Raw genomic sequence first — 27,933 nt, forward strand, 5'->3', positions numbered from 1 at the left:
GGGTTCTGCAAACAACCGGAACCAAGATAAAATCTGTGCTTATCATGATGACGTTGGTCATCACACCAATGACTGCATCAGTCTTATGCGGTACCTAGACCGCCTGGCTGAGCAAGGTGATCTTGACACTTATGTCAAGAAATCTACGGGGAACACTTCCTCAAAAAAGCAGTCGGCCAAAAAAGAATCAGCAGGCCGACAGCTCCGATACAGATGATGCAGTCGTCTACACCATTGCAGGAGGCTTCTCAGGAGGCGGCCCCACTATTAGGGGCAACAAAGATAATATAAGGCGGTTAGATGTAAATTCCGTTCAACAAGAACGGCCGTCCAAATATACATTTCCTAAGATTTTCATCACTGAAGAGGATCTAGGAGGGGTAAGGGGGCCGCATGACGACCCTCTCGTTATTGAATGTAAAGTGGCCAACCAGAGAGTTGGCCGAATCCTCATAGATACCAGGAGCTCCTCAGATCTCATCAGCAGCAAATGTCTGTCGAAACTGAAATATCAGACTGACTGCCTACATCTGGCCTCCCACCCTTTAATAGGGTTCGGAGGAGGAGTCGTCCACCCACTGGGACGAGTAGATTTACCCATTCGCCTGGGCGAAAAAGGGGAAGGACGACACATGGTAGTCCGGTTCCTAGTAGTAGAGGAACTCTCGGCCTACAACATGATTCTGGGTCGACCAACCCTGAATAATTCCAAGGCTGTTATAATCCCGTCTCTTATGTTGCTCAAGTTTGAGAGGGATAATGGAACAGTCGGCTCCCTAAGGGGAGATCAGAGGATGGCCCGAGAGTGCTATCTCTCGGATGTCAAGCCCACTGTTTATGGCCACTGGGTCAATGTGGTTGAAAAAAACAGACCTTTTTGACAATGTCAAGGAGAGTGCGCCTGTTCAAGAAGGCAGGCGGGCAAAAAGAGAAAGGCGTCCCATGACAGAAGTCCGCAGAGAAAAGCAAGAAAATAGCAATCATTGGCAGAGGAGCGGCCGGATGAGTTCCGCCCTCAGCCGGCTGGTGAGCATGCGGACCTGATCTTAGACGACTCACGTCCTGACCGAAACAGTCAAAGTTGGGACGACTGCTCTGAGAAACCTTGGTGACGACTTTCACAACCTTATTGAAAGAAACAAGAGGACATCTTTGCATTTTGAAGTCCATGAAATGCCAGGCATTAGTCCTGATTTGGCGGTACATTAAACTCGCCGTGGATCCGAAAAAAGAAGCCGGTTACGGCAAAAGAAGCAGGAACCATGGCGAAGAGAGAAGTCAGGCGGCAGCCGCCGAAGTTAAAAAATTACTTGATGCAGGGTTCATTCGGCAATGTTACTTCCCAGACTGGGTTGCAAATGTGGTGCTTGTTAAAAAGCCGAAATGGCACCTGGCGAATGTGTGTAGACTACACAGACTTAAACAAGGTTGCCCTAAAGACAGTTACCCTCTGCCTAAAATTGATAACCTGGTCGACTCAACAGCCGGCCATGCCTTGATGAGTTTCATGGACGCCTACTTCTGGTTTCCATCAAAATTCCCTTATGGAAGAAAGATCAGGAGAAGACGGCCTTCGTCACTGATCAGGGTTATACTGTTACACGGTCATGCCGTTTGGTCTTAAGAATGCCCCGGCTACCTTCCAACGAATGATAAACACAGTGTTTCTTTGATCAGATTGGGAGAAACGTCGAGGCATATATTGATGATATGATTGTCAAGACTAAACTTCAGAAAGATCATCTGTCGGACCTCCGAGAAACTTTCGCCACACTCACGGCACCATGTCATGCTCAATCCAAGAAATGTGTATTTGGAGTTGAGTCTGGGAAATTTCTCGGATTCCTTTCAATCAGAGAGGAATGAAGCGAACCCTGAGAAGGTGCAGGCGGTCATTGACATGCAGTCGCCTCGTACCATCCGAGAGGTTCAGAAAGTTAACAGGTTGTCTGGCGGCCTTGGGAAGATTTCTAAGCCGATCAGGCGACAAATGCCTAAACTTTTTCCAGGCAATTAAGAAAAAGGCAAGGTTTGAATGGGGCCGGATGCTGAGGCGCCTTCCAGAAATTAAAAGTTCACTTGCATTCCTTGCCGAGGCTGGTCAGCCCTTTGCCCAAAGAGGTTCTCTACATGTACCTGGCCGTCTCTGATCATGCGTTAAGCGCTGTTCTCCTCGCTGAAAGGGACGGCTGTCAGCTCCCGGTCTACTTTGTCAGTCACGTACTGAAAAATGCCGAGTTGAGGTATCCCCTAGTGGAGAAATTTGGTCTTGCACTCTTCATGGCTGTTAAAAAATTGAAAGCCCTACTTTTTTGGCACATACAGTCGTCGTGTATACAGACCAACCTATCAAGCGGCCGCTGACCATCATGGAGTCGTCAGGCCGAATGATCAAATGGGCCATAGAAATACAGAGCCTCGAAGTTACTTTTCGAGCCTAGAAAGCAGTGAAGGGGCAAGCCTTTGCTGACTTTATTGTAGAGATGACTCATCCTCCTGACTCTCAAGTTCCAGACCAAGTATGGAAGGTATATGTGGACGGAAGCTCTACTTCAAATGGTTGTGGAGCAGGCGTCATATGTCAGTCGCCAGAGGGCGACAGGTTCGAGTATGCTCTACGCTTCAGTTTTCAGGCTTCAAACAATGAGGCAGAATATGAAGCTTTACTAGCCGGATCCGCATGTGCAAGGCGGCAGGGGCAAGAAAAATAGACGCCTGTTCCGATTCACAATTGATAGTGAGTCAGTACAATGGCGAATACGAAGCAACCCATCCGGCCATGATCAAGTATTTACAGGCGGTCCGACAAGCAGTCGGCTCCCTTGAGGATTTCCATCTGATCCAAGTGCCGAGATCAGAAAACAACCAGGCGGATGCACTGTCAAAATTAGCATCATCCGCCTCCTCTGATACTCCTCGAACTTTTTTTTGGGAAGTAATGGAGAAGAGAAGCATCGAGGAAAACCCTATTGGAATCCTAGACAGAAGCTCAACCTGGATGGATTCAATCAGGGCATATCTGACAAACGGTACACTGCCGGATGATCCTCAACAGGCGGCAGCACTGAAAAAACGAGCCACTTGTTTTGAAATGATTAAGGGAGAACTTCACAAGAGGGGGTACCTTCAACCCTTCTTAAAGTGTGTTACTCCAGAAAAGGGACGAGAGATACTAGATGATCTTCACTCTGGTTACTGTGCTTCGCATATAGGTGGTAGGATGCTTGCTCAAAGGCAAGGCGCAGGGCTACTTTTGGCCTACTTTGGAAGCAGATGCAATGGAGATGGTGAAAAAAATGTGACAAGTGCCAAAGGTTTGGCAAACTAATTCACCGTCCGGCTACTGACCTCACTACCATTCACAGCCCACTACCGTTTGCTAAGTAGGGCATGGACATTCTGGGTCCATATACGCCTGCTACAGGCGGAAGAGGTACATACTTGTTGCCGTCGACTACTTCACTAAATGGGTAGAGGCGGAGGCGGTAAAGGGAATCAAGACGAAAGATGTAATTTCATTCATTTGGAAAAATGTCATCACTCGGTTCGGGGTTCCCATGTCTATGGTTTTTGATAATGGTCCCCAATTTGAGACGCCTGTTCTCAAAAGCTGGTTGGGTGACCAAGGAATTGCAAACTACTTTGCATCTGTCGGCCGTCCACAAGCAAACGGCAGGTAGAACCTTTAATAAAATCATCTCAGACGGTCTCAAGAAAAAGATTGAACGAGCAGGCGGCCTATGGGCGGATGAACTACCACATGTTCTCTGGGCCATTAGGACGACTGAAAAAGGGGCGACTGGAGAAACTCCATTCCTCCTAACTTACGGTGCGGAAGCTGTTCTTCCAATAGAACACTACGAGCCGACTCTTCGAGTAATGCTATATGACGAAGAGGCAAACTGGGAAGCCATGCGCCTGGAATTAGACTCACTTCCTGAAAAGAGGGGCAATGCTGTCTTGCGCCATGAGATCTATCGCCTGAGAATGACTAGATCATACAACAAAAAAGTACACAGGCGTCCACTCAAAGTAGGGGACTTTGTACTTAGAAAAAATGGAAGCAGTTGGTAGGGCTAATGAGTCTGGAAAACTAACTCCCAACTGGAAGGACCCTACCGAATCTATGAGGAAGTCAGGGACGGTACCTACCGTCTGGAAACACCAGACAAACAACCGTTGCCTCGAACTTGGAATGTAGTTTATCTTAAGAAATATTTCTTTTTGAATAATGTAAAGTAAAGAGCTACTTAATAAAAGTTTGCACTTACTATTCAATTTTGTATTACGAGGGGCATGCCGTCTGTACCTTTACAGTCGGCTACTCTCCATTGAGTTTTACACTCTATCTTCAGAGGGGCATGCCGTCTGTACCTTTACAGTCGGCTACTCTCCATTGAGTATTTCACTCACAATAGGGCATGTCGCCTGGGCATATAGTCGGCTACTCTCCATAAGAAGATGGCCGACTGGTTCCAAACACATAGCCACCCCCCTAATACTTAGCTAAAAAGATTAGGGCCTGGCCGACCCTGTGCCTAACAGGCGGCTACCCTCCTTTTACTTAGCACCAACGTTCACCAAGAACTTACCAAGGCTACAGGTCGAATGATCAGACCAGGCGCCAAGCCAACTGATCAAATCTACAAAACTAATACGACCTGTCCCAACATCATAGCAGGCGTCCGACGGCATCCCTCCGGATGAAATTCGTCGCAGAGAGCAGCTCCCTTTTGGGTGGAAACATTGTTCTATAAACTAATTACACGGCACCTATACGACTGTCCCCAAGGGCAACCACGTAGCCGTTTTTGAGACAAGGATAACTCTATCACTAACCAAACCAGTGGTAGCAGTTGACATCTGAGTCAGATGACCGCCTGTATTACTTGGGATAAATGCAGGGGTACCTATTGAGTAAATAGCCAACAAACATTGGCGAATCAAGGGGTCTAGCCGGCCTACGCCGCCTGGTACCTCTACTTCTCAAACAAAAGTGACGGCGACTGAGTAACTCCAACGTTAACTCATAGTCACTCCCTCAAATTTGGTATGGAACCTAAAAAGGTTTAAGTCGTCCGCCTGTTTTTAACAAACAGGGCACTCAAACCCCTATTCCTACTAGGTAACCTATTGAGTTAATAGCCAACAAACATTGGCAAATCAAGGGGATCAGCCGGCCTCCGCCGCCTGGTACCTCTACTACTCAATCTAGATTGTGACGAAGACTAAGTAACTCCTATGTTAACTTAATAGTCACTCAAACTTAGTATGGAGCCTAAAAGGTATGAGTCGTCCGCCTGTTTTTAGCAAACAGGGCTCTCAACCACTACTCCTGCTAGGTTAACAAATTATGAGTTAAAAGCCAACAAACATTGGCGAATAAAGGGAAACAACCGGTACCCGCCGCTTGTTATCTTTACTACTCAATTCCTTGGCGACTAGGTAATACTCTATTTACTTGGTCAGACCACTTTCCTACTTGGTTAAAATTACAAAAAGACAGGCACGCCTGCCTAAAAAGGATCCAGACAAAATAGTTCGAATACCGATTGAATAAATGGCCGACTGATCGTCTATCCTGGAAACAGACAACCAGTCGTCCAGGGGCATAGGCGGCGTACTAACTATACGTACCTGTCTGCAACGTTCGGCCATGTACAACAGTCGGTCTAGTAAACAATGGGATATTAGATATGGAATACTTGGACAAATTTGAAGCAAACAAAAATTCATTGCAAACAAAAATTCATTAAAAATAAGCCGGTCATTAAAGACCAGCAAAATATTCAAAGCCCCGGCCCCCTGGCCGGGTAAATACAAAGCAAACGACACGCAGGCCGTGGAAAGAATACATTAAGCTTAAGAAGGGGGCAGTTCAGTATTAGCAGCTGCCGCCTGGTCAGCACTCTTCTTGCTGGACTCGGCTTCAGCTGCATCATTTTTTGATGCCTTACCCCCAAGTGGCACAAGCGCCACAACCGGCTCCTCCTCCTCCAACGCTTCTCCCAACGCCTCTTCTTCAGCAGCCGCCAGGATCTCTTGATTATATGTTTCCGAACACTGGCGGTACGTTCTTTCCCAAGAGGCAAAGTCGGCATTGGGGAACAGGCGGCCCCAGGTCATGCGCTGGATTTGAGCGGAGTCTTCCATCATCTCCCGGACGAGCTCTTTCTTCTCTTGCTCGGCCTTTTCCGAGAGCTCTTGGGTAAGACTCTTCTCTTGGCTCACCAGGCGTTCTTTTACGCTTGCCAAGGATTTCTCCATGGCTTCGTAAGAGTACATTTTTAGGCGAAGAGGTTTCAGCTCGGCCTTAAGATTTGTGATGGTCGCCTCCAGCTCGTCATTCTTCTTCTGGGCCGCCTCTAACTGAGCCCGAACAGCGGCGGTAGCCTGCGCCTGATAATAAAGAATATCAATGGTCAGTACTTCATTTTGGGCAATTTGAAACATTGCCTTATCACAGTCAGAGGCGGCCATAGCTTTTGCAGCCTTTACCTCTTTGTTCTTCCGGTCAAGCGGCTTGCGAAGGCCGTTCACTCGGAGCAGGGCCTAAGTAAAAAGGGGAACATGCGTCAGTTTCCAAACAAAAAAGATAACAGGCGTCCTGGAATTCAAATACTCAAAAAGTATACCTCAGCAAGGACCCCTGCAATCCCATCAAGGTCAAGGGTGCCGACACCCCTGACCGCCTCCCTTTCAGATGGAGGAACTACTTTGATCATGGACTTGGCTACCTCTACCAAGTCAGGCCCCTGAGGGCCGGCTGCATCAAGCGTAAAAAAAGCAAGTTAGACCTAGTCAAGAAGGAAGCAAGTGTAAAAGTTTTTACAAGTAATTGTCCATACTTCTAGGCGGCCCCGCCGGAGTTTTAGAAGAAGTGGCCGGCTGCTTCTCAGCCGCCACTGTTTTCCTGGAAGACCCAGGAGAGCTTGCAACAGTCGTCCTCCGGGCCTTGGGGTCCGGCTGTTGCGAGGAAGAAGCTCTTGGAGTGCCCGACTGAAAAAAAAAAAAAAAAAAAAAAAAAAAAAAAAAAAAAAAAAAGAGTTAGTATATGCATAAGACAACTCCTAAAAGAGGAAGAGTTTCGAAGCCTACCAAGGGTGCCCCCTTGTTGGGGGAGTCGGTACAAGACTGTTGCATGAGAGAGGCCCGCAACATGGCCGCCGCAGTCTTGGATGCTGTTATTTTACTCATGGCGTCAGCTGCAAAAAATAAACAGCAAAGTTAGTAAAAATCCCAAGTAAACAAGGCGTGAAAAAACAGAGTATTTGTCAGGCCGGCTACCTCTAGAGCACCGACTGCTGAGGCCACAGGCGGCCAAAAAGTACTCGTCATAGAGCCACTTGAAGCTCGGGACGCAGTTTAGGGGTACTTGCTCTCGTACCCCTGAAGTAGAGTTCACCCTAGTCTCTACTTTGAAGAGTCCTTTGTCTAGGATCTCTTTTTTAGCCTTTGGGGGAACAGGCGGCATGCTGCGGCCGCCTGCGAGAAGAGGCGGATCCCTATTCCACTTGTTAAAGCGTTTGTTCAGCTCCGTGTCTGAACCCTCGATGATAAGGAAGGTGTTCCGCCAATCCTTCCATTTGTTCGCCTTACCTCTCGTCATGAGGTAGCCCCTATGGCTTGTTAATTGATACCAGTCGGTACCTCCCGACTTAGGGGTCCGGCTGAGATAGTTCATGTGGGCGAAAGCCTCAAAGCTTGGCTCCACCCCGTACATTTCGCACCCGGCCACATAGCCGAGTACGTTTACCCAAGAGTTGGGGGCTAACTGCCATAACCCCAAATCATACCCATCTAAAATCCGCTGAACAGCCGGATGTAATGGGAAGCGCAGTCCAGCTTTGATGGCCGCCACATAGCAGCCAAAGCAGCCGTCATCATAGCTGGTACCAGCCGGCCAGACAACAGTGTCTTCTGGATCCGGCACAAACACTAGAAAGTCGGGGCCCATTCTGTGGTTAGCTATAAAGCTCTCCACTTTGTCTTGCATGGCTGCGATCCGGCCCCGGGGTACCGTGCAGTAGTAAGGGGTGTTTTCCTCTCTGTAAGAGGCGGATGGCTCCGCCCAATTGCCCCCCTTCTCAACTGCATGAGAAAGCCTCGCCTCTTGTAGGCGGCTGTTTCTTTCTTCTGAGCCTGGAGAAGCGTGGCCAGAAGAGCTGGACTCGGACTCGTCCTCTGACGAGTCCGAAGAGGACGACTCCTCCCCTCTCCCAGAGGGGCCCGCCTCCTCTCCCTTAGAAGGAGCAGGAGGAAAATTAGACATATCAACGGTGAAATGGGAAGGGACCACCTTGACCCCTCCCTCAGAACTGTCGGCTTGGCAGCCGCCTCGTTTCACTTCTACATCTGGCGCCTAGTCAGATGTTTCACTAATGAGCACCCTTTGGGAGGAGCCGTCCGAGTTTGAGATCATAGCAGTCTTTTTTGTTCTGGCCATCACGTTCTGCATAGACACAGATACAGTCGGACTTTGTATAAAGGGCAAAGATGGGTCCAGAAAAGGGCAGGCGGCACTCCTAGTCCTAGATTCAGCCGTCCCCGGTGACCGGTTGATCACTAACTTAGGTCGTGTCGTGTGCTTCCGTGGTGCCATTTCAAAAAATAAAAAGAAAATTAAGAGTAAGAGAACTGAGTTACCTGAACGAGTGACGGTTGATGAAGTTCTGAAAATCCTGTGCAGTCGGCTTGTCAGAACAGGCGGTAGGCAGAAAAGGTCCGAAATGTCAGAGCAAGTTCAGGGGTCCGAATGTTCTCGCAAAGTTCTCAAATGTGAAAATGACCGAAGTCAGCACTTCCTTTTATAGGCAAAGTGAGAAGGCGAAGGGTCGCTTCCAAATTCAAAATTTGGGCGGGAAAATCTCTCGGCCACTTGCAAGGTGACACCTGTAGCAGGCCGTCGCCTGTCACCGTGCGGCACCTGTCACAGGTGACACGTGACCAGTCACGTGCCACCTGTGAGGGGCAAATGATTAGGGGATTTTTATCCACCAATCACCGTCTGACAAGTGGACCAACCAGGTTCCGCCACGTGTCCTTCACGTAGGCCAATAGGAGCCTGCCACGTGTCAATCACAGATACGTCCTCTGCGGACCAATTGAGACACGCCATGTGTCCACCCATGCCAAATGGGAAAACCGGCCAACAAGGCCCAATCCTGTTTAGAGGCCCGGTCAGCCCTAGGTTTACCCTAAACCTAGAGAGTGGCACGCTTCTCAAGACTATAAATACTTAATTAATCCTCATTAAAGGGGATGAAGCAATTAATGACTCTCACCTAGAGAAGTCTAAACACATTGATCACTCCTCCCCTAGAGGAACCAGATCTTCCCCCTTTAATTTCCGCACTTATTACTCCTTAATCAGGTACTAACTTGACCGTTGGAGGCGGAGCTCCCAGGAGTCTCCGTTATTTTGCAAGTACAGGCGTCCGGTTCCAGTCTCGGAATTGTAACTCTCCCGCAGGACATCAGAAAACCCCGAAACAATAGCCAATTGCCCTGCAACGCGCCCCATACTTGTCCCGCTTCCGCTGAGCCGCAGCCGACACAACACGACCAGGAACAAAGTCAGACAACCCAGATTATTATTATTATTATTATTATTATTATTATTATTATTATTATTATTATTATTATTATTATTATTATCTCAAAAACAGACAAAGTCATACAACCTACAACAAGTTAGTGGGAAGCCGAGATACAATCTGGGCCCCCACTCCTCTAGCTATAGCAAAGCCTACCCTAGTGAAGATAAAAGCTGCAGCACGAGCCCCAATGTCTTGCGTCGTCGAGAACCTCTGAACCCGCTTCAGCAACACGACAACCTCCTTCTCCAATTCCCCAAGCGAAGAAAAGGAGAAGGGAATGAAACCATACCCCATCAGCCGACAACCAGCTTCATACTTCATCCGCTTCCGATGACCGCATCAGCCACAACCCGTCCAGGAACAAAGTCAGAAAGCCCTGTCTGTGTCAATGGAGAAGACCCTGTTAAGTCCACACAAACATCGCGACCACGATCCCAAGAATAAAGTAACACATCAGCAGGTCTAAGGGCCCCGTCATTCCCTCCAGACAACCCTATGTCAACCTCCTTTCTTGCTGAAATCCCAGATCTGTAGCAGATATCAACAAGGGTATCCCGGACAATATTATGCCGATGTTTAATACCGACAAGACCAGCACACGACATCGCGTGATCACCGAAAATATCACCAGGAAAAACCCGAGAACAAGCAGAGCACGGCGTCGAGATAGAGAACAATGCAACACCCATCTGGTAGCACAACACACATCAGTAGGTCTTTGGGTTCATCGTCTGACCCAACCCAGAAATAGGGACTGCCCGAAGCCAAGCAGAGGTGTGATCTCCCTGTTGCGATTTCCACAATGCTGATTGCCGAGGAGTCAAAGAATAGGCGGATTCTGCAGAAGCGGTAACCTTTGTGAAATACATATCTGCCAATTTCTCCATGAGTTTAGGGGCAACGACCTCACTAAGATTACTCATAATTTCAGACTCCACTATTCCATTAAACAAACTCAACGCATCTCCAAAGGCTCGTCCAAGACCAACAACACCAGCATGTCGTAATAGCTGTGTCTGCAACCCAGCAGACTGTAACCGGGAAGCAAGAAAAGCATAATGTCGAACATCACCTGCGGAATAAACACCAAGACCGCCAAAGCAAAAGGCAAGATGGCAAGCCGCCACTGCCAATCGCCAAACCAGGGCCCTGAAGCAGTAACAATACGCTCCAATAAAGATCTAAGAGCCCCATCGAATGTGCGCTGAGCCGTCTCAAAGGTACTAGGAGGACAAGTACGCAATGCAAAGTATAGCTTAGAAACTCCGGTACAAGCCCTAAGCAACAACAGCTCGCACTGAGGATCATCTAGCTTAGCAACCCTATCCATAAGCGCAATGGTCTTGGTCACCCTCTACATCACAAGCTCACCTCCAAAACCGGAATCGGAACTAACGGGACCACCAAGCAGCTTAACACCACGCAAGGGTCGAGCAATATTAGGCGGAAAGACACCCACAAGCCTGCTTCGAGGGTCTTCTGTAGGCCAGAAAACTTCAGTTTTTTCCACGTTAAGATGTAACCCAAAACGAGGCCCGTCCTCCATAATCAATTGCAGAACCTTCCCTACCACCAACGTGTCACCAATCACAGTACCGTCATCCAAATACCAGGCCTGAAGACATACATCAAAAGTGTCTCTAATCTTACACACTAGGGGCTGTAAAACCAAAGCAAATAGCAAGGGACCAAGGGGATCACCCTGCTGCACTCCCTGAGACGACCAAAAGGTGTGGTCCCCGTAATACAATCTAGCTGGATTAGAGTAGCAAAACTCTACCCAGCGCAAAAGGCCCGGACAACGACGACGAACCTCACGTAACATGACCGCACGATCAACTAGATTGAAGGCATTTTGAAAATCCACCAATAACATAGAAAGACCCACATCGGAACCACGATCCTCAATCAACCGATTCACAGCATGAAGAATCGCCTCACCTCCTGAAGAAACTCCAACACCAAATTGGAGACCATCAAAGTAGCTTCCTAAAGACTGACCAACCATAACAGCACCGACCTTCGAAACCAGACGCCGCCAAACAGTACTCACAGCTATAGGACGAATACCACCACCAGGCTTGACAAGTGGTGTAAGAGGAGCAATAGCAATATACCCTCCTAGCTCCATCGGACACTTACCAGTGAGAAAGAGATTAACCACCCCAGAAATAGAGTCAACTAACTCATCCGATACAGCCACAGCAGCACCACTCAAGCAATCCATAAGGTGCTGAGCACGTAAACCGTGCCTACCACATGATGTGCCACGTGGAAAACTCTTAATCCGATCCAAAACAACATCAGAAGTAGTAACGAGATGAAGGCCATCAACAGGTATATCAAGCAAGGATGGAGCTGGAGAAGTAGGGTGTTTAGACTGTAAATCCGCGAGAGTATCATCATTATAAGGAGCAATGCCTGAAGAAGAAAGAACCCGAACTACAGCAGTGTAATGGCCGTCACAAATCTTCCTATGACATTGCTTGATATTACGCTCCTCCAAATCAAGGCCCTCATCACCAACCACTGAAAAAGAAGGAGAATCCTCTGTCAAAATATCCCTCACAAGCTACAAATTACCCCCTGGTGCACTCCAAGAACAAATAGCACGGGAAATACTCTCCTCTTGAAGCCGACATTTTACCGAAGACCTACACTCGGAGCTACTCCACGGGCGAAAGGTTTTAAGGGTGCATAGAGGTAACACCAACAAAGAAACCCAACTAGAAATGTCATCAGGCTTAGAAATCACCTTATCAAGGGACCTTTCAGAACCCGAGAAAACCCCAAACGACACTTGGGAGGTATAGATTTTACAGTCCGAAACCCCTTGGAGAACAAACAGTCAAGGAGAGCCACATCAAAACCACAAGGCTGATCATGCACCAAACCACCTATGCGCCCAAGCTGAGTCGGAGAAGAGGCAGATTGCGGCTTGGAGAAACCATGAAGCACAAAACGAACAATACCATCCCCTGCATCCGGGGGTGACACAATCTCACTCGGACTATGACGACACTTAGCACGATGCATATACGTTTTGTAGCAAACCCCACATAACCAAAACCCCATACGCGAAAAAGTAACTTCAGCCTCAGTATAAACGACCAAATTAGAAGAAATAGAATGTCGTGTGATATCCCGCGCACCAATACAAAAATGACGATCATAAAGATGCTTGATAAGAGAACTTTTAGTAAGACCGTTGCCACTTCCATCTTGACAACCACTTAGACCCACAAAGGGGCAATGAAACTTCACCCGAACAGCCGATATAGCTATACACGTGCAAACCACATGCTGCCACCACACAAAACCAGAATAACCCTTGCCAAAAACCAGAAAAACTTTCCAAAAAAGAACCAAAATTGAACCTTAGCCCAGTAACTACCGCAACTATGCACCAATCCCGCCAGAAACCACCTGAAACTAGAAACTTCCGCCAGTACCACCCCGAAAACAGCCTGCCGAACTCCTCCGAACAGCCAAAACCACCCCTCAAACAGCCCAAAAACCTGCTCTACAAAAACCCGCTGCAAACAGCCTGAAACCACCCCTTTAAACCGCCTGAAACAACCCCTTAAACTTGCGAAACCTGCTGCAAAAACCTGCGAACACCGGCTGCAATTTCGCCCTGAATTATGCACCAAATTACCCTGAAAATTTGCCTGAATTTCACGATAATATCGCCTGAACGTCGCCTAAACGTCGCCTGAAAGTCGCCCAAAACCACCCCTTAAACGCTAACCCAAGATCAAACCTGGTAAACCGATGAAAACAAGTCATACAACCTACAAAAAATTAGTGGGAAACCAAGATACAATCTGGGCCCCCACTCCTCTAGCTATAGCAAATCCTATCCTAGTAAATATATGAGCAGCAACACATGCCCCTATGTCTTGCGTTGTCGAGAACTTCTGAACCCGTTTCAGCATTGCAACAACCTCCTTCTCTAATTCCCCAAGTGAAGAAAAGGAGAAGGGAATGAAACCATATCCAATCGTTTGACAACTATATTCGTACTTGACCCGCTTCCGATGAGCCGCATCGGCTATAACCCGTCCAGGAACAAAGTCAGATAGCCCCGACTGTGTCAAAGGAGAAGACCCTATCAACACAGATATCGCGACCTCAATCCCAATAATAAAGTAACACATCTGCAGGTCCGAGGGCCCTGTCGTTCCTTCCATACAACCCAATGTCTACCTCCTTTCTCGCTGAAATCCCAGATCAATAGCAAACATCAACAAGGGTATCCTGAAAAACATTATGCCGATGCTTAATACCCACCATACCAGCACACGACACCACGTGATCACCGAAAACATCCCCAGAAAAAATCCTTGAACAAGTAGAGCACGACGTTGAGACAGAGAACAATGGAACACCCAACCGGTAGCACAACACACATCCATAAGTCTTTGCGTTCATCGTCTGACCCAACCCGAAATAGGGACCGCCCAAAGCTAAGTAGAGGTGTGATCTCCTTGTTGCGATTTTCACAAGGCTGATTGTCGAGGAGATAAAAAAAAAGGAGGATTTTGCAGAAACGGTAACCTTTGTGAAATATATATCTGTCAATTTCTTCATGAGTTTGGGGGCAGCGACCTCACTAGGATTTTGCAGAAGCGGTAACCTTATTATTATTATTATTATTATTATTATTATTATTATTATTATTATTATTATTATTATTATTATTATTATTATTATTACGAGTCTCGTGCGATGCACGATTTGATCAAATAAAATTTTCTAAATTTATTTAATTTTTTTATACCAAAATTAAAACAAAAATATTCCCAAAACAAATAAAACATCAAATAATAAAAAAAAAATAATAATAAAGCTCATAGAAAAATTGAATGATGAAAGATCAGAGTATCCAAGGAAGACAAATTAAATAATTATTCTTAAAGAGAATAGACCATTTTTCAGAATGTGATACTAATAATAATTTAATTGACCAGAATTTTAATAAAATAAAATAAAAATAACAAAACGATGACATCATTTATAGTTTTGGAAAGAAATTTTTTAATGACATGACATGTGTCAATTTTAAAATAGAATGATGTCAGCGGTTGCTACTTTAGTATTAGTTATAGTTATAGATTATTATTGTTGTTGTTGTTGTTGTTATTATTATAATTATTATTATTTACAAAAAAAGTAGTGCATACAGAGTAATAGTTTTCTTGTTGAATGCAAAAATAAAAGAAAAGCTTTAATAATTGTTTTCTCTTTTTTTTATTAAAAAAAAAAAGTAGTAAATTTCAAAAAGTTCATGAATATATAATGAAATCATCACTCAATTTTCAAGTAGAAGAGTGAAGTAGGAACACATATGGAACAAGACGTACTTGTTTCCAACTCTCTCAGAAATTGTGAAACTTGTTACGGGTTTATTATTCACTTGTAAAAGAGTTTGATTTACATAGTGGAAATTCAGAAAAGCCTATATCATATCTCTCTAATGTTTTACTTAGTATAAATTCCGCAAAAAGTTTATTATTTCACCTATACTAGCTACAATTCACCCCCCTCTTGTAGTAGCCATCTAGACTTTCATGTCGATTGTGAGGATCAAACCACCAAATAAAAATGGGTCACTTTCACTAATGTGTTGTGCCCATTTTTGGATGACAAAACCAATAGTTTGAAAAGTGTTTTTTATTAATTCATCAAATTGGTCTTGATGAACTATATAGAAGGAAGCCTAAGCAGTTAAAATTTGCTAGTAGGGAATGTCGGAACTTGTTGATTGAGAAATGGGGTACCTTGAAATTTGAAATGTGTTGAGAAGGGTTTTATCTTCTATGAACCCATTTATTGTGAGCAAAGATGACTCTTTAGCAAATCTGGTGAGACTGAGGTCTATGATGTTATCGAGTTATGACACCGCTATTCTCCCTTCCAAATGTTCCAAAGTAAGTTTATCAACTTTCATGAGTGTGTTTATAGACAAAATTAGGTTGTGAATGGTTGAAACAGAGTCAGACCTATTATAGGTAGAGGTGGGCAATGTGCCGTGCTGGGCCGTCGCAGGCCGTGCCTCACCGTGCCTGGTGGTGGCTCGTGCCGTGCCGTGCCTGCATCTTGGCGTGTCGGGCCACCATTTAGCAAACCTCAGCCCACGGCACAGCATAGCCTACGTGCCTGGCGTGCCGTGCAGTGTCGGACACCGGGCCGCCCATAATTTTTTTAATTTTTTTTAACAACTTTCAAAATGGATATACTATTTAAATAATTTTATTAATTTATGGTTATGTTTTTATTATTATTATTATTATATTATTATTATTATTATTATTCTTTTTATTATTCTTATTATTATTATAATAGTTCTTTATTATTATTTATGTTATTTTATGGCCGTGCCTAACGAGCCAAAGTATCGTGCCGCCAGCGGGTTCGTGTACACGGCATGGCCCACGGCCCAGCCCACTCCTCGGTCACTGTGCTGTGTCGTGCCGCTGGCGGGCTCGTGCCCGGCCGGGCCAATCTCGTTTTGGGCCCGTGCCACCCGCGAGCCAGCACGGCCCATGCTCACCTCTAATTGTAGATACTTTCAATTATTTCATCAAAAGCCAAAGTAAACATACTCCTAAGCTCGCCACAGTGTAAGAATGAATGATACCCAATATATATACTATCCAGTTATGTCATTTCATATAGAAATATGCTAAGTTTGAGCAATACATTGACTTTCCAAATTATATACTCTTTTATAATAATGCATCTTTTTATATGAGTCAATTTTGTGAGTTAATTATGTGGCTGATTTTCACCTAGACGGATGCATGGAGAGTGAATATATAGTGTCGGCTACCCATACCGCACAAAATTTTTGTACCACACTATCTACCCACTACCCATGTCGAGTATGAATTTAAATCCACATTTGCTTCATTCATACAAATGGATATCCATCCAGTATCCACTACCTGTCTATTACTTGTATATACCCGTCTATTATCCGCCTAATACCCAATTAAACCTACTTGAAACTATCTTCTTTTAAACAATATTCAATAACCGTGAAGACAAAGTAGAGATTAGATAGATGTGTGAATATGATAAATGGACGAGTGTATCTGTGTATGCAAGGTGATTTAGGAGGATATGAAAAGGGTACAATGACATATTAGTACATTATCATATATGCATGAACAAACTAAGCTTTTTTTTTAGTGTTACACTATAGAACAATTAACAATAATAGTCTCTTTGATCCATGGGGCTGGCCGCGGCTCGAGTAAGCCCTCCCTAACTCCCTTGGATCTGTCCATGGCTAGTATGATTTCAAATTCATCATCCATATACTACCCAAGACAGATATGACTATTAATATTCAAACCAGCCCACTACTCATCAAAGTCATACTGATATGGGTTACCCACTTCAATTAGGACTACAAATCTTGAAATTATACCCACCTACATAAAAACCTACCTACATCATACTCCGTATTTTATAATCAAAATCATCAACTAGTAATTAAAAAAAAAGGGAAATTCTACATTACAACCCTCTACTTTTGCGTTTTTTATGTTGTGTCCCATCTTTTTAAAAGTTACACATTGTAACCCTTAGGTCTAATTAGTAATTACACGGTAACCTTGCCGATATCCCACCGTTAACAAATTTCGTTAGGTTGTTTTAATCACAGTTAGTGGAGCCCACTCTCCACTAATTAATATATATATATATTATCAATTTATGCGATGGAAAATGTTCCATTAAAGGTTTTGGGGGCCGTTTTGGTCCTTATGGGGCCAAATTCAGCTCAATTTTTTTTAAAAAAATAACGTAAATGCCTTATTTTGCGTATTAAGAAACGTAAATGCAAAAAAATAACCCATAAGGGCCAAAACGGCCCCCAAAACCTTAATAAGAGCTCAATTTCCACGGCTAAAAAAAATAATAACACGCAAATCAAGACATTTTTTAATACGCAAAACGAGACACTTATGTTATTTGTTTTGCAAAATCTGAGCTCAAATTAGGCTCATAAGAGCCAAAACTGCCCCCAAAACCTTTAAAGGAACATTTTTTATCACGTAAATCGATAAAAAAAATATTATGGCTATTTCATGAAATGCCATTGAGCAATTGCGAAATTCACCAAATGCCATCCAACTTTTCAAAATTCACCAAATGCCACCGAGTTTTAAGAAAATTCACCAAGTGTCATTAATGACTAACGACTGTTAGTTGACCGTCAGTTGACCCACCACTTGCCACGTGTCACTTTCTGATTAGTCTTTTTTTTTAAAAAAAAATTTAAAATAAATAAATAAAAACTAAAAAAAATGTAAAAAAAAAATGTAAAAAAAAAAAAAAAAAAAAAAAAACCCTTGAAAGTTGAAACCACCCCAGCCACCACCCCGAAACCTTGCCCCTCCCCTTACCTTGCCTGAAAACGGCCAGCCTCCTTCTTAACCAGCAAAAATCGGCCGGCCGGTCCTTTAGCACCCCACCTGACCCACCGCCGACCCCTAAAACCACCTATCCAACCCACCTCGACCCTAAAACCACCAACTAATCTCTCGAAATCAAGTGCCCTTTCCTTCCTCTGCCGCAAAAAATCGGTCACTGGCGAATTTGTGGGTTTCGAAATCTAAGGTTTAACGTCCTCAGTGGGTCGCGACGGGAAAGAGGGGGAGAAGGGGATGGGGGTTGCTTCGGTGGTCACCACCATTATACCTAACCTGTCACTATCATCGCCCACCTTGCAACAACTTCAGCCGGTGACTGATTTTGGTTCAGGTGGGGGCAAGTGAGGGCGTATTCGGTTCACGTGGAGGCGAGTGAGGGCGTTTTCGGTTCAGGTAGGGGCGCGTTAGGTGGTTTCGATTCAGGTAGCTTGGAGGTTAGGGTTCCGGGTGGGTGTAGGGTTTCGGAGGTGGGGGTGGGGTGGTGGTTTCAATTTCTGGTGGAGTGATGGGGGTGGTGGTTTCAGATTAGTTGGCGGGGTTGGTGGAGGTAATGGTTTTGGTTGGGGTAATAAGGGTGGTGCTGTTGAGGTGATTTTTTTAATTTTTTTTTTGATTTTTGTTTAATTATTTTTTTTTTTAAAAATGGACCAATCAGAAGGTAACACGTGGCAAGTGTTGGGGTCAACTAACGGTCAAGTAACGACCGTTAGTCATTAATGGCACTCAGTGAATTTTGTTAAAACTCGGTGGCATTTGGTGAATTTTGAAAAGTTGGATGGCATTTGGTGAATTTCGCAATTACTCAGTGGCATTTCATGAAATAGCCAAAAATATTAATTAGTAGAGAGTGAGCTCCACTAACGGTGATTAAAACAACCTAACGGAATTTGTTAGCAGTGGGATAACGACAAGGTCACCGTATGGTTACTAATTAAACCTAAGGGTTACAATGTGTAACTTTTAAAAAGATGGGGCACCACGTAGAAAACGCAAAAATAGAGGGTTATAAGGTAGAATTTCCAAAAAAAAAAAAAAATAAAAAAAAAATTGAGGCCCTTGAAGGCAGAATAAAAAGCGAAGGGAAAAAACCTGTATGAGAATGTGGCGCTTGCGAGAGGAGGACAGGCAACGGAGAGGAGAATAGTAGTGGGCCTTCTCTTTATAAAACCCCAACAGAACATACACACACACTCAAACACTCACCCCTTAAAACCCTAACTCACTTCTTCTTTCTTCCGCTGCACAATCCATTTCCATTTTTCCCCTATTCCTGGTATTTTTCTCTCTCCTCATAAACCCTAATTTTTCTTTTCTCCATCCTCTTCTCTTTGCCCTAATTTTTCGATTTTCCATCTTTCGTTAATTCGCTCTGTATCAGATTATTCGTATAATCTATTAATTGATTGATTGATTGCAATAGTGTTGATTTTTTTTTTTTGAATTTATTTTTCATTGTTTCAGTTATTTTCAACCGAAAGCGATAAACATTTTGATTAGATTGTTGAAGAATCATGTCGGACGATGAGAGAGAGGAGAAGGAGCTGGATCTTAGCTATCCTGAAGTTGTCACCAAATACAAGAGCGCTGCTGACATTGTCAACAGTAATTTTCTTCATCCTATTTTTGTTTATTTTTATGATATATTTATTAAAGTTATTGATCATTTTCAATCTGAAATGTGAAATTAATTTTGTTCAATTTTTTGTTTTCGTAGGAGCTTTGCAGGTAGTTGTCGCAGAATGCAAGCCCAAAGCTAAAATTGTTGACCTATGTGAGAAAGGAGATAGTTTTATCCGAGAGTATGATTCTGAATCCATTTTTAGTACTTTTATACTATGAATCTTTTTCTCAAAAAATTTGACCTTTTTATTTGTTTATTTACTTAACTCCAATAATGGGTTGGGTTTAAATGTCTGAATTTGGGTTTTCTTTTTATTTTTTTTGGAAATTTTTGTTTGATTGAAAGTGTTATCCTTGGTTGCAATGTTGGTTTTTTTTGGTAGACTTTTATTGTCTGGGTTTTATTATGTTTTTAATGATATCTATATATTGTTGAGTGGCTATGCAATGTTTTGAATGGTGTTTGTTTATGATGTATAGGCAAACTGGTAACATGTACAAGAATGTGAAAAAGAAGATTGAACGAGGTGTTGCTTTTCCAACTTGCTTATCTGTCAACAATGTTGTTTGTCATTTTTCACCCCTTGCGAGTGATGACTCAGTGCTCGAAGAAGGTGATTTAGTGAAAATGTAAGGTTTTCAATGTGTAATTGTTCTTTCAATCAATGGTGTTTGAGTATAAACTTAACTAGTGTTTGTTGATTGAGTTCTGAGTTGGATAATTGTTTCGTTGCAGTGATATGGGTTGTCATATTGATGGCTTTATTGCTGTTGTTGCACACACTCATGTCATTCAAGAAGGCCCGGTAACCGGCAGACAAGCTGATGTTCTTGCAGCAACCAACACTGCTGCTGAAGTTGCTTTGAGGCTTGTGAGGCCTGGCAAGAAGGTATGATCTTTACCTTTGCTCATTCTGTTATTGTCAACTTCAGTAAAACACTAATGTCTTGCTGTTGACTCATTTTTTTTCATGACCTTGAGTCTATAATTTGTTTGGTTTTTTTATTGGTATTACCATAAAAATGTTGTCAATATTGTGGCTTTGTGTTCCTGTTAATTAATAATGCCTTGTATGTGAGGTTCTGAAGCCATGTTGATAACAAAGTAAGTGCAAGATAAGTTATATCAAATGAGATGAGCTAGCCGGGGACCTCATACCATATAAGTTTGCCTCGAAGTGTTTTGTTTATTATGGCTTGCATCAAAAAAATGTTTGCTATCTATTTAAATGCAATTAGAATTATGGGTTTGCCCTCTCTTCAGTCTGTTCCCTGTATGATGAAAACTTAAAGAAGCTATGGATCAAAATCCACATGATGCTTTTTTTGTCATAGTTACACTGACAGGAAGATCAAACCTCATTTGCTTGTCAGCAATGTGGCTCCCTCCCTTTTGACATGTTTTCTTTATTGAAGTGAATTATGCACAATTATTAAGACATATATTTCAATCAGCTGATTTGAGCCATTTATTTTAGTTTTTTAGCTCATACGAGTCAAAACAGCTCTTGAAAGTGATGTCATGTATCTTCATGATTATGATTGCTTTTTAGAAAAGGCAGCTTCACAGAGGTGGATTGATCTTGTTGATTCCCAATTGTGGCTGGTTTGTAATTTTTGCTTATGGAAGTTACTACTGTCCTGCTACTTATGATGAGACTGACAATTTCTGCATCTCCAGTCTCATGAGGGGCAGGCTCTAGTCTTGATCCTGTTGTGGAATAAGGGCAACATCGCCGAGGTGATCAACGTCTTGCATGCTGATCACCTGCTTTCATGTTGCCCATATTATGCTGCCAAATGTGAGGCTTTGGATCATATTGTGTTTGTATCTCTAGGCCTTGCTGTGGCTACACGTGTACAAGTGATTTTGTGCCTAAAATAGACTATATAGATGACTGCAACTTTGGATCATATTGCGCTTGTATCTCTAGTTGTAACCTCATCTGAGAACTTTCAACTTTGGAGCTCACCAGTCTTTACCCTTTTACTGTTTTCTATGAGTGAACTCCTGAGTTATTTTTCCAAAGATGGGGTGGAGCAACTTTGCCGAGGTTGTGATTCCCTTGTTGATAACCAGTTTCCTGTTGCCAATGGCTTCCTGTTTAATGCAAGGTGTCCTGAAACAGTTTACTTGTGCTGTTTTATTCTTCCTTGCCTTGGCTATATATCTATTCAAGTGACATCACTATTAATGTGCTTAATTTGGCTGAGTCCCCTAATGGCAATGTAACACTTTGAAGTTGAAATTTTCTGGACTTTAAATTTAAAGCTCAGATGTATTTTTGAGTCCTTGGAAATTTAATTAGTTTGTTACTGTTTTCCTCAATGTTCTTGAAATGATCTTTCTTTAAATTATTGCCTACCTCTTTTAAAATTTGATAAATTCCGCATTTGGTCTTAAATTTATTTCTTCTTTGGTGTCATCTTTTCCTCACTTTTACAAGTAATTCTTCTCATGTGATTGCTCTGCGTGATGATCATTGTTTTGGCTATTTGGATTTTGGTCCAATGAAGCTTAATATAGTCATAGTTACTCTGATGGAGCATCGTGTCATTTTTTATTATTCCTGCTGTTAATTTTATATTTTTATGGTATTTTAAGCCTACATATGTGAGCTTATGTTGGTGGGGTCTTATGGCAGCATAGGAGTGGTTCAATGTCTCTGTTTCTTGCAAAGTTATTTTCTTATGAAGAGGTTAGGAGCCACTTTGTATATATGCGGAAAGATTGTGCTATTGCTTAGTGCAAATTCAATCACCTTCGCATGCAGTAGTTTGTTTTGATGGCAACCAAGCTATGTTAATGTGTTTGCTCTATATGATGAAGAAAGCCTTTGCTAAATGGATTATTGTCCAATGAAGCTTAAATGTCATAGTTACACTGATAGAGCAACTGTCCTGCATTTTCACTTAGCTTGGTAGCCTTGACTATATAAATTGTCCTTCATAGGTGCCTAATTTGTAAATCAGAGTTTTAATTCTTTTTAAAACCCATGTATATCTGGGTTGAAATCATATTAAACTACATGCTTATAAAAATTGGAATGCATAATGTTTGTAGCTCTAAATTAATTTGGAAGTGTAGATTACAATAAAACGATTAATGTGGCATTTTGTCTATTCTTTTGCTCTGATCTGTTTGGTTCCTTTTAAAACTCGAGAATACCTTTTGTCAGTGGTGTTCTTACTACATTTTTTGGTTGCAACAGAATAAAGATGTAACAGAAGCAATCCAGAAAGTTGCCGCCGCGTATGACTGTAAAATTGTTGAAGGTGTTCTTAGTCACCAAATGAAGCAGTTTGTGATTGATGGAAACAAGGTGGTGTTGAGTGTATCAAATCCTGATATGAGAGTTGATGATGCTGAATTTGAAGAGAACGAAGTCTATTCTGTTGATATAGCTGCTAGTACGGGTGAGGGAAAGGTAATGATTTGAAAATTCTGTTCTGGAAGACTGAGTTTGGATCTTGAAAACTACTTTGGAAGGTTCTTCTTTCATTCTAATGGTTTATGTTTGTGATTGTAGCCTAGAATGTTGGATGAGAAGCAAACAACTATTTACAAAAGAGCCGTGGACAAGAACTATCATTTGAAAATGAAAGCATCAAGATTTATCTTAAGTGAAATCAATCAGAAATTCCCAATAATGCCATTCACAGCAAGGTCTGTGCTGATTCCCATTTTGATATCTGCTGTGCCAATGATTGGTCTAATCACTCTGATGTATAGTTGGTTGTATCTGATAGGGCATTGGAAGAGAAGAGGGCTCGCCTTGGACTAGTAGAATGTGTCAATCATGACCTCTTGCAACCCTACCCTGTCCTGTATGAGAAGCCTGGTAAGTTGACTCTTCTGGGTTTTGATTGCAGCTATCTGATGCTTCTTATCATTGGGCGCATTGTTGCTTGTAATTATGGTTTTTTTTTTTTTTTATGATATGTCTTGTACTTACTAGTAATATGTGTTGACTATGCAGGTGATTATGTTGCTCAGATAAAATTCACTGTTCTTCTCATGCCAAATGGATCAGACCGTATAACATCATATCCTTTGCAAGAATTGCAGCCAACTAAATCAATCGATGACCCTGAAATCAAAGCTTGGTTGGCATTGGGAACAAAGACAAAGAAGAAAGGTGGTGGTAAAAAGAAGAAAGGTAAGGAATGTGACTGGGGAAGGACAAAAGAATAAGGGCTGATGCTCTGGGAATATATAGCCAAAAAATTTCTGCTTAGGTCAGGCAAATTTTTATCGGGAGATCTAAAATACTCTGATTTTGTTATTATTATTTCAGCCAAGAAGGGTGAGAAATCTGGTGCTGAAGAGTCAGCTGACGCAGAGCCCATGGATGCAAATGGCGCAACTGCTGAAAATTGAAAAGACAAAAATGTTGGTTCAAATTTTGTTACTTGTTGATTCTCTTTTGTATTTGCTTGATGGGCAACTTAAACATGTTAGATGTTGATCAATATTTCATGTTGCCTCTCACCTGTGTAAAGTTCTGGGTTTGGGCCCACAAAATGAATTTTTCTTGATACACAGTGTTGGGGCTTTTTCTGGTTGACTTTGAGCTTATGTTTAGCATTCTATGTTGTTTCATTTTTCAGTTACATGGATTTGGAAGTTTTTATTCAGGAATGAGGTTAGCTATGGCATTGCTGTTGCATTGCCTTTGAATCAACTCATGGCTCTATTTCTGCTTGAACTTTGGAATGATTGGGGTGGGTTGTGATGGAAGTGATTTGGTCACAATTTCATTGTGATTGTATAGTTACTTTGTATACTTGCATTTTGCCAATTGAGGATTTCGCTACTAGACAAAGTTCGTACGCCATAGCTACTGTATGATTTAACACTTAACGCCTACAAATCTGCAAAAAGGCTGTGGGAAATGTACTGGAAAACACTTTTATACATCTGGTTTTCAGCACAATGAGTAGCTGAAGTACCTGTCTACCCGAATGTCAGGCCATTGATGTCCTTTTGCCTTTGTACTGCAAGCTTTTTTTTTTCTTGTGTGTTATTTAGAGGCATTTTAAAGGGAAGAAAGTTATTTACCTATTGATACATAATAGGGGCATAATGGTAACTTTGTACAACAAAAAGGTGATGGGATAAAATATTATCACTTTAATTTTCAGGTTTTAATTGTACCACTATAGTCATTTTAATACCATTACAACTACTATTATACCATTACACTCCAATGACATAATTTCACAACCTAGTGGTACATATATTAATTTCAAAAGTATACCATTGTAACAATCTTATTGTAATTTTAACTATTTACATTACTATTGTAATAACAATAATATATTTCACATCTTAGTGGTGCTAATGTTAATTTTAAAAATATTTACGAATTGTCATGTTATGTACTAACAAATACATAACATTCCTCCAATTCTACTTCCTCGTGTTGTTTGCGCAAGGAGAGGGGATATTGGTTGGTTCAACCCTTAGTTAGTGGAAGACGGAATGTGTGAAAGCTGCTGCATGAGCTCGATGGACCTATAAATGAAGACGAATGAAGATCAATCAGTGCACTGTTCAAGTCTATCTAGATATCCATGTTATATGAAATAATTCTCCAGAATTCCACCCAAAGCGGTAATTAGCAAATAAAATGGGTGGACTATGGTTGTAGGAACAACTCCGAGCAATTTAATCAGTACTGCTTACAAACACGCAAAAAGTTTGCTAGTGTAGCATTGAATCAACTTATAAACCACCTTTATGTTAGTATAGCAGACAAAATAATTTTTGTTTTTTACACACTTCTCATTTCATGCATTCAAATTGTAAAAATAGTAATGCATTACCTAATTAGTAAACCTCGTTTGACTTTGTGAATCTCATTGCATTGGAGCATATATGTCATTGGCCATTTACGATTTGCTTAGTCTTATATGTGTTGGAAAACACGACATAACAAAAAATATTTACACAAAATAGTATGCTAAACCTATGGAGAGAATAATCAAGAAATATTCTTAACCACCCCATAGTTATAGAGGGTGGAGGTTGGCCACCAAGACTAGAAACTCCAAAAATAATGATTAGGGAATGCCTTTAGGGAAAATGCTTTAAATCTGATATTGTGTATGGACATGGAGCTTCAAAGTTGAAACAAAGCGACCTTTTCCTGAAATAATGACTATTCCTTTTGACATGCTTGATGCGGTGTTGTTGGACAATGAATTGCACTATATTATCATAGTGAACGAAGAGAGCAGTGAAGCTCAATCCAGAGATTGCGATGCCTCTAAGACAACACACCTCAGAATTTTTCTTTTGCCCTTTATATAATGAAGTAACTTGGGGTTGGATAACCTAACTTATACGGAAATTAGGTTAATTATAACCAAAGAAATAACGATAAAACCTAATGTTGGATGGTGCATTTATGAAAATTCACCCCAATCAACATCACTTTAAGTGATCAACCATGTATGAATCAAAAGATAAAAAGTAACCAGGGCTGTCTCGAAAGTTTATGAGGCCCAGAGCGAAAGCTTAAAAAAGGCCCTAAACAACAAAGCTAGACATATTTCTTTCATATACTACATATAATTCACCAACAAAATATTTATCCCCTTATACTATTGTTGGATTATTAACTTCGATATTTTTTTTACATTATTAATTTTTGAGTCACCGCATTGAAATTTGGTAAGGTGCAACAAAATTTGAGATGGAATAAAGAGAAAAGGAAAAGATTAAAATTATTGGCATGTTTATGAGTATAATTAGAAAGAAAAATAGGAAAGAATTATAGATGAATACTTCTTAATTTCTTATATTTTCTATTTAATTAATTAATTTTATTTTATTTTAAAAATAAATTATAGAGGGGGCCACAAAAGGGGCCCTGATCGATCGCTCAAGTTGCTCCCCCTTATAGCCGGCTCTGCAAGTAGCCCATAAATCAATGGTGCCTTGAATACAACACATGTAATTTTAAAACAACATGATTGGTCTGAAGGTTTTATGTCTTCGTCAAGTGCTAAAACTAGATATATAAATGGATCAAATTATGGAGATAATTAAGTTTGTTACTTTGGGTCGTCGTTATATCATAGCTAGAGGTACTAACGATCTTTGGGCTAGTAAAATAGGTCAAAGCCCAATTGAATGGATCCTATAAAGTCACACAAAGGGGCTAGATTGAACATAAGAGGATGAGGCCCATGATGGGCTTTCTCCCTCTAGGTGGCTGGCCATATAGAGTGTTTTAGTGGGTTTGGGTTTTCTAACCTAGTCTAGATATAATATGATTATAAATAGACTAGGTGCCTAGGGTTTGCAATATACAGTCAATCAGTTGATCAAACCCTAATTAGCAAACACAAACCAACCCCTCTAAAACTATATCTCTCATGTTCGTCTCTCTCCTCGTTGCACTGGTGGTGTGCACGGTGGTGGTGTCTCGTGGTGGTCTGGTTATCCGCAAAGGTGGTGACTGTGGTGTTTCCTCAATCATCCGACCAATATAGCATTGGTGGACGTTCGTTCGAATCATACGGACTAAGTAGAGGAGCAACGTTTGAGGCTCTCTTATCTCCCTAATTGATAGTTGATGAGTGACATTTATGTCACTTAAGTCCCCTCTCCTTTTCCTATTTTTGGGATCATTTGAGCTCTAAAACTCATATTTTTCACCTTTTCTCCCCTCCTTTCTCCTCCTTGCTTCTAAATCACTAATTTCATGGTTTTTCCGTGCTCTTATGCTATTTTGTTGTGTCACTTGTGTGCCTCTTGCCTTTGTTGTGTAGGAATGAAGAGAAGCAGCACTTATGAGGTGATTAGATCAAGAGTATTGGCATGCTTGAGGTGCCATTCTGAGGAGTACAACCTTGCTTCAAAACTGCTATTTGGGTGAAGCAAATGCGCGGAAGCCTTTGTTTATATGAGCGCGAACGCGCATAGTGTTGGAAAGCCTCAGAATTGCACCTCAAGCGTGCCAATACTCCTCTAATCACCTCATAAGTGCTGCGTCTCTTTATTCCTACATAACAAAGGCAAGAGGCACACAACAAAATAGCACAAGAGCACCGAAAAACCATGAGAGCAGTGATTTAGAAGTAGCAAGGTGATAGGCCATTGTCGAGCCTACTAAAGATAATCCTATCTTGGTCTTACTAATAACTAATAGCAAGGGTAAGAAAAGGTCGAACCCAAGAGAGGCGTTGAATCATCCACCGAAATACTATCGTTTAAATAAGCTAAATCAAGACAAATTTGGGTTAGTTTTAAGTAACTT

General features: G+C 42.1%; 1 protein-coding gene across 1 annotated transcript; it reads left to right on the forward strand.

Annotated features, from left to right (window-relative positions):
* The first annotated feature begins 19,140 nt into the window (after positions 1–19,140).
* On the forward strand, positions 19,141–24,348 carry LOC110719295 (ERBB-3 BINDING PROTEIN 1-like). Its single transcript, XM_021898179.1, has 10 exons — positions 19,141–19,316; positions 19,505–19,645; positions 19,758–19,842; positions 20,144–20,293; positions 20,400–20,553; positions 22,876–23,091; positions 23,194–23,330; positions 23,414–23,505; positions 23,644–23,823; positions 23,962–24,348. The coding sequence occupies exons 2-10, from the start codon at positions 19,555–19,557 to the stop codon at positions 24,042–24,044; spliced, it is 1,188 nt and encodes a 395-aa protein (XP_021753871.1). The 5' UTR covers positions 19,141–19,316; positions 19,505–19,554; the 3' UTR covers positions 24,045–24,348.
* The last annotated feature ends 3,585 nt before the right edge of the window (positions 24,349–27,933 follow it).

Source organism: Chenopodium quinoa, unplaced genomic scaffold (genome assembly GCF_001683475.1).
Source record: "Chenopodium quinoa cultivar QQ74 unplaced genomic scaffold, ASM168347v1, whole genome shotgun sequence".
NCBI lineage: Eukaryota > Viridiplantae > Streptophyta > Magnoliopsida > Caryophyllales > Amaranthaceae > Chenopodium > Chenopodium quinoa.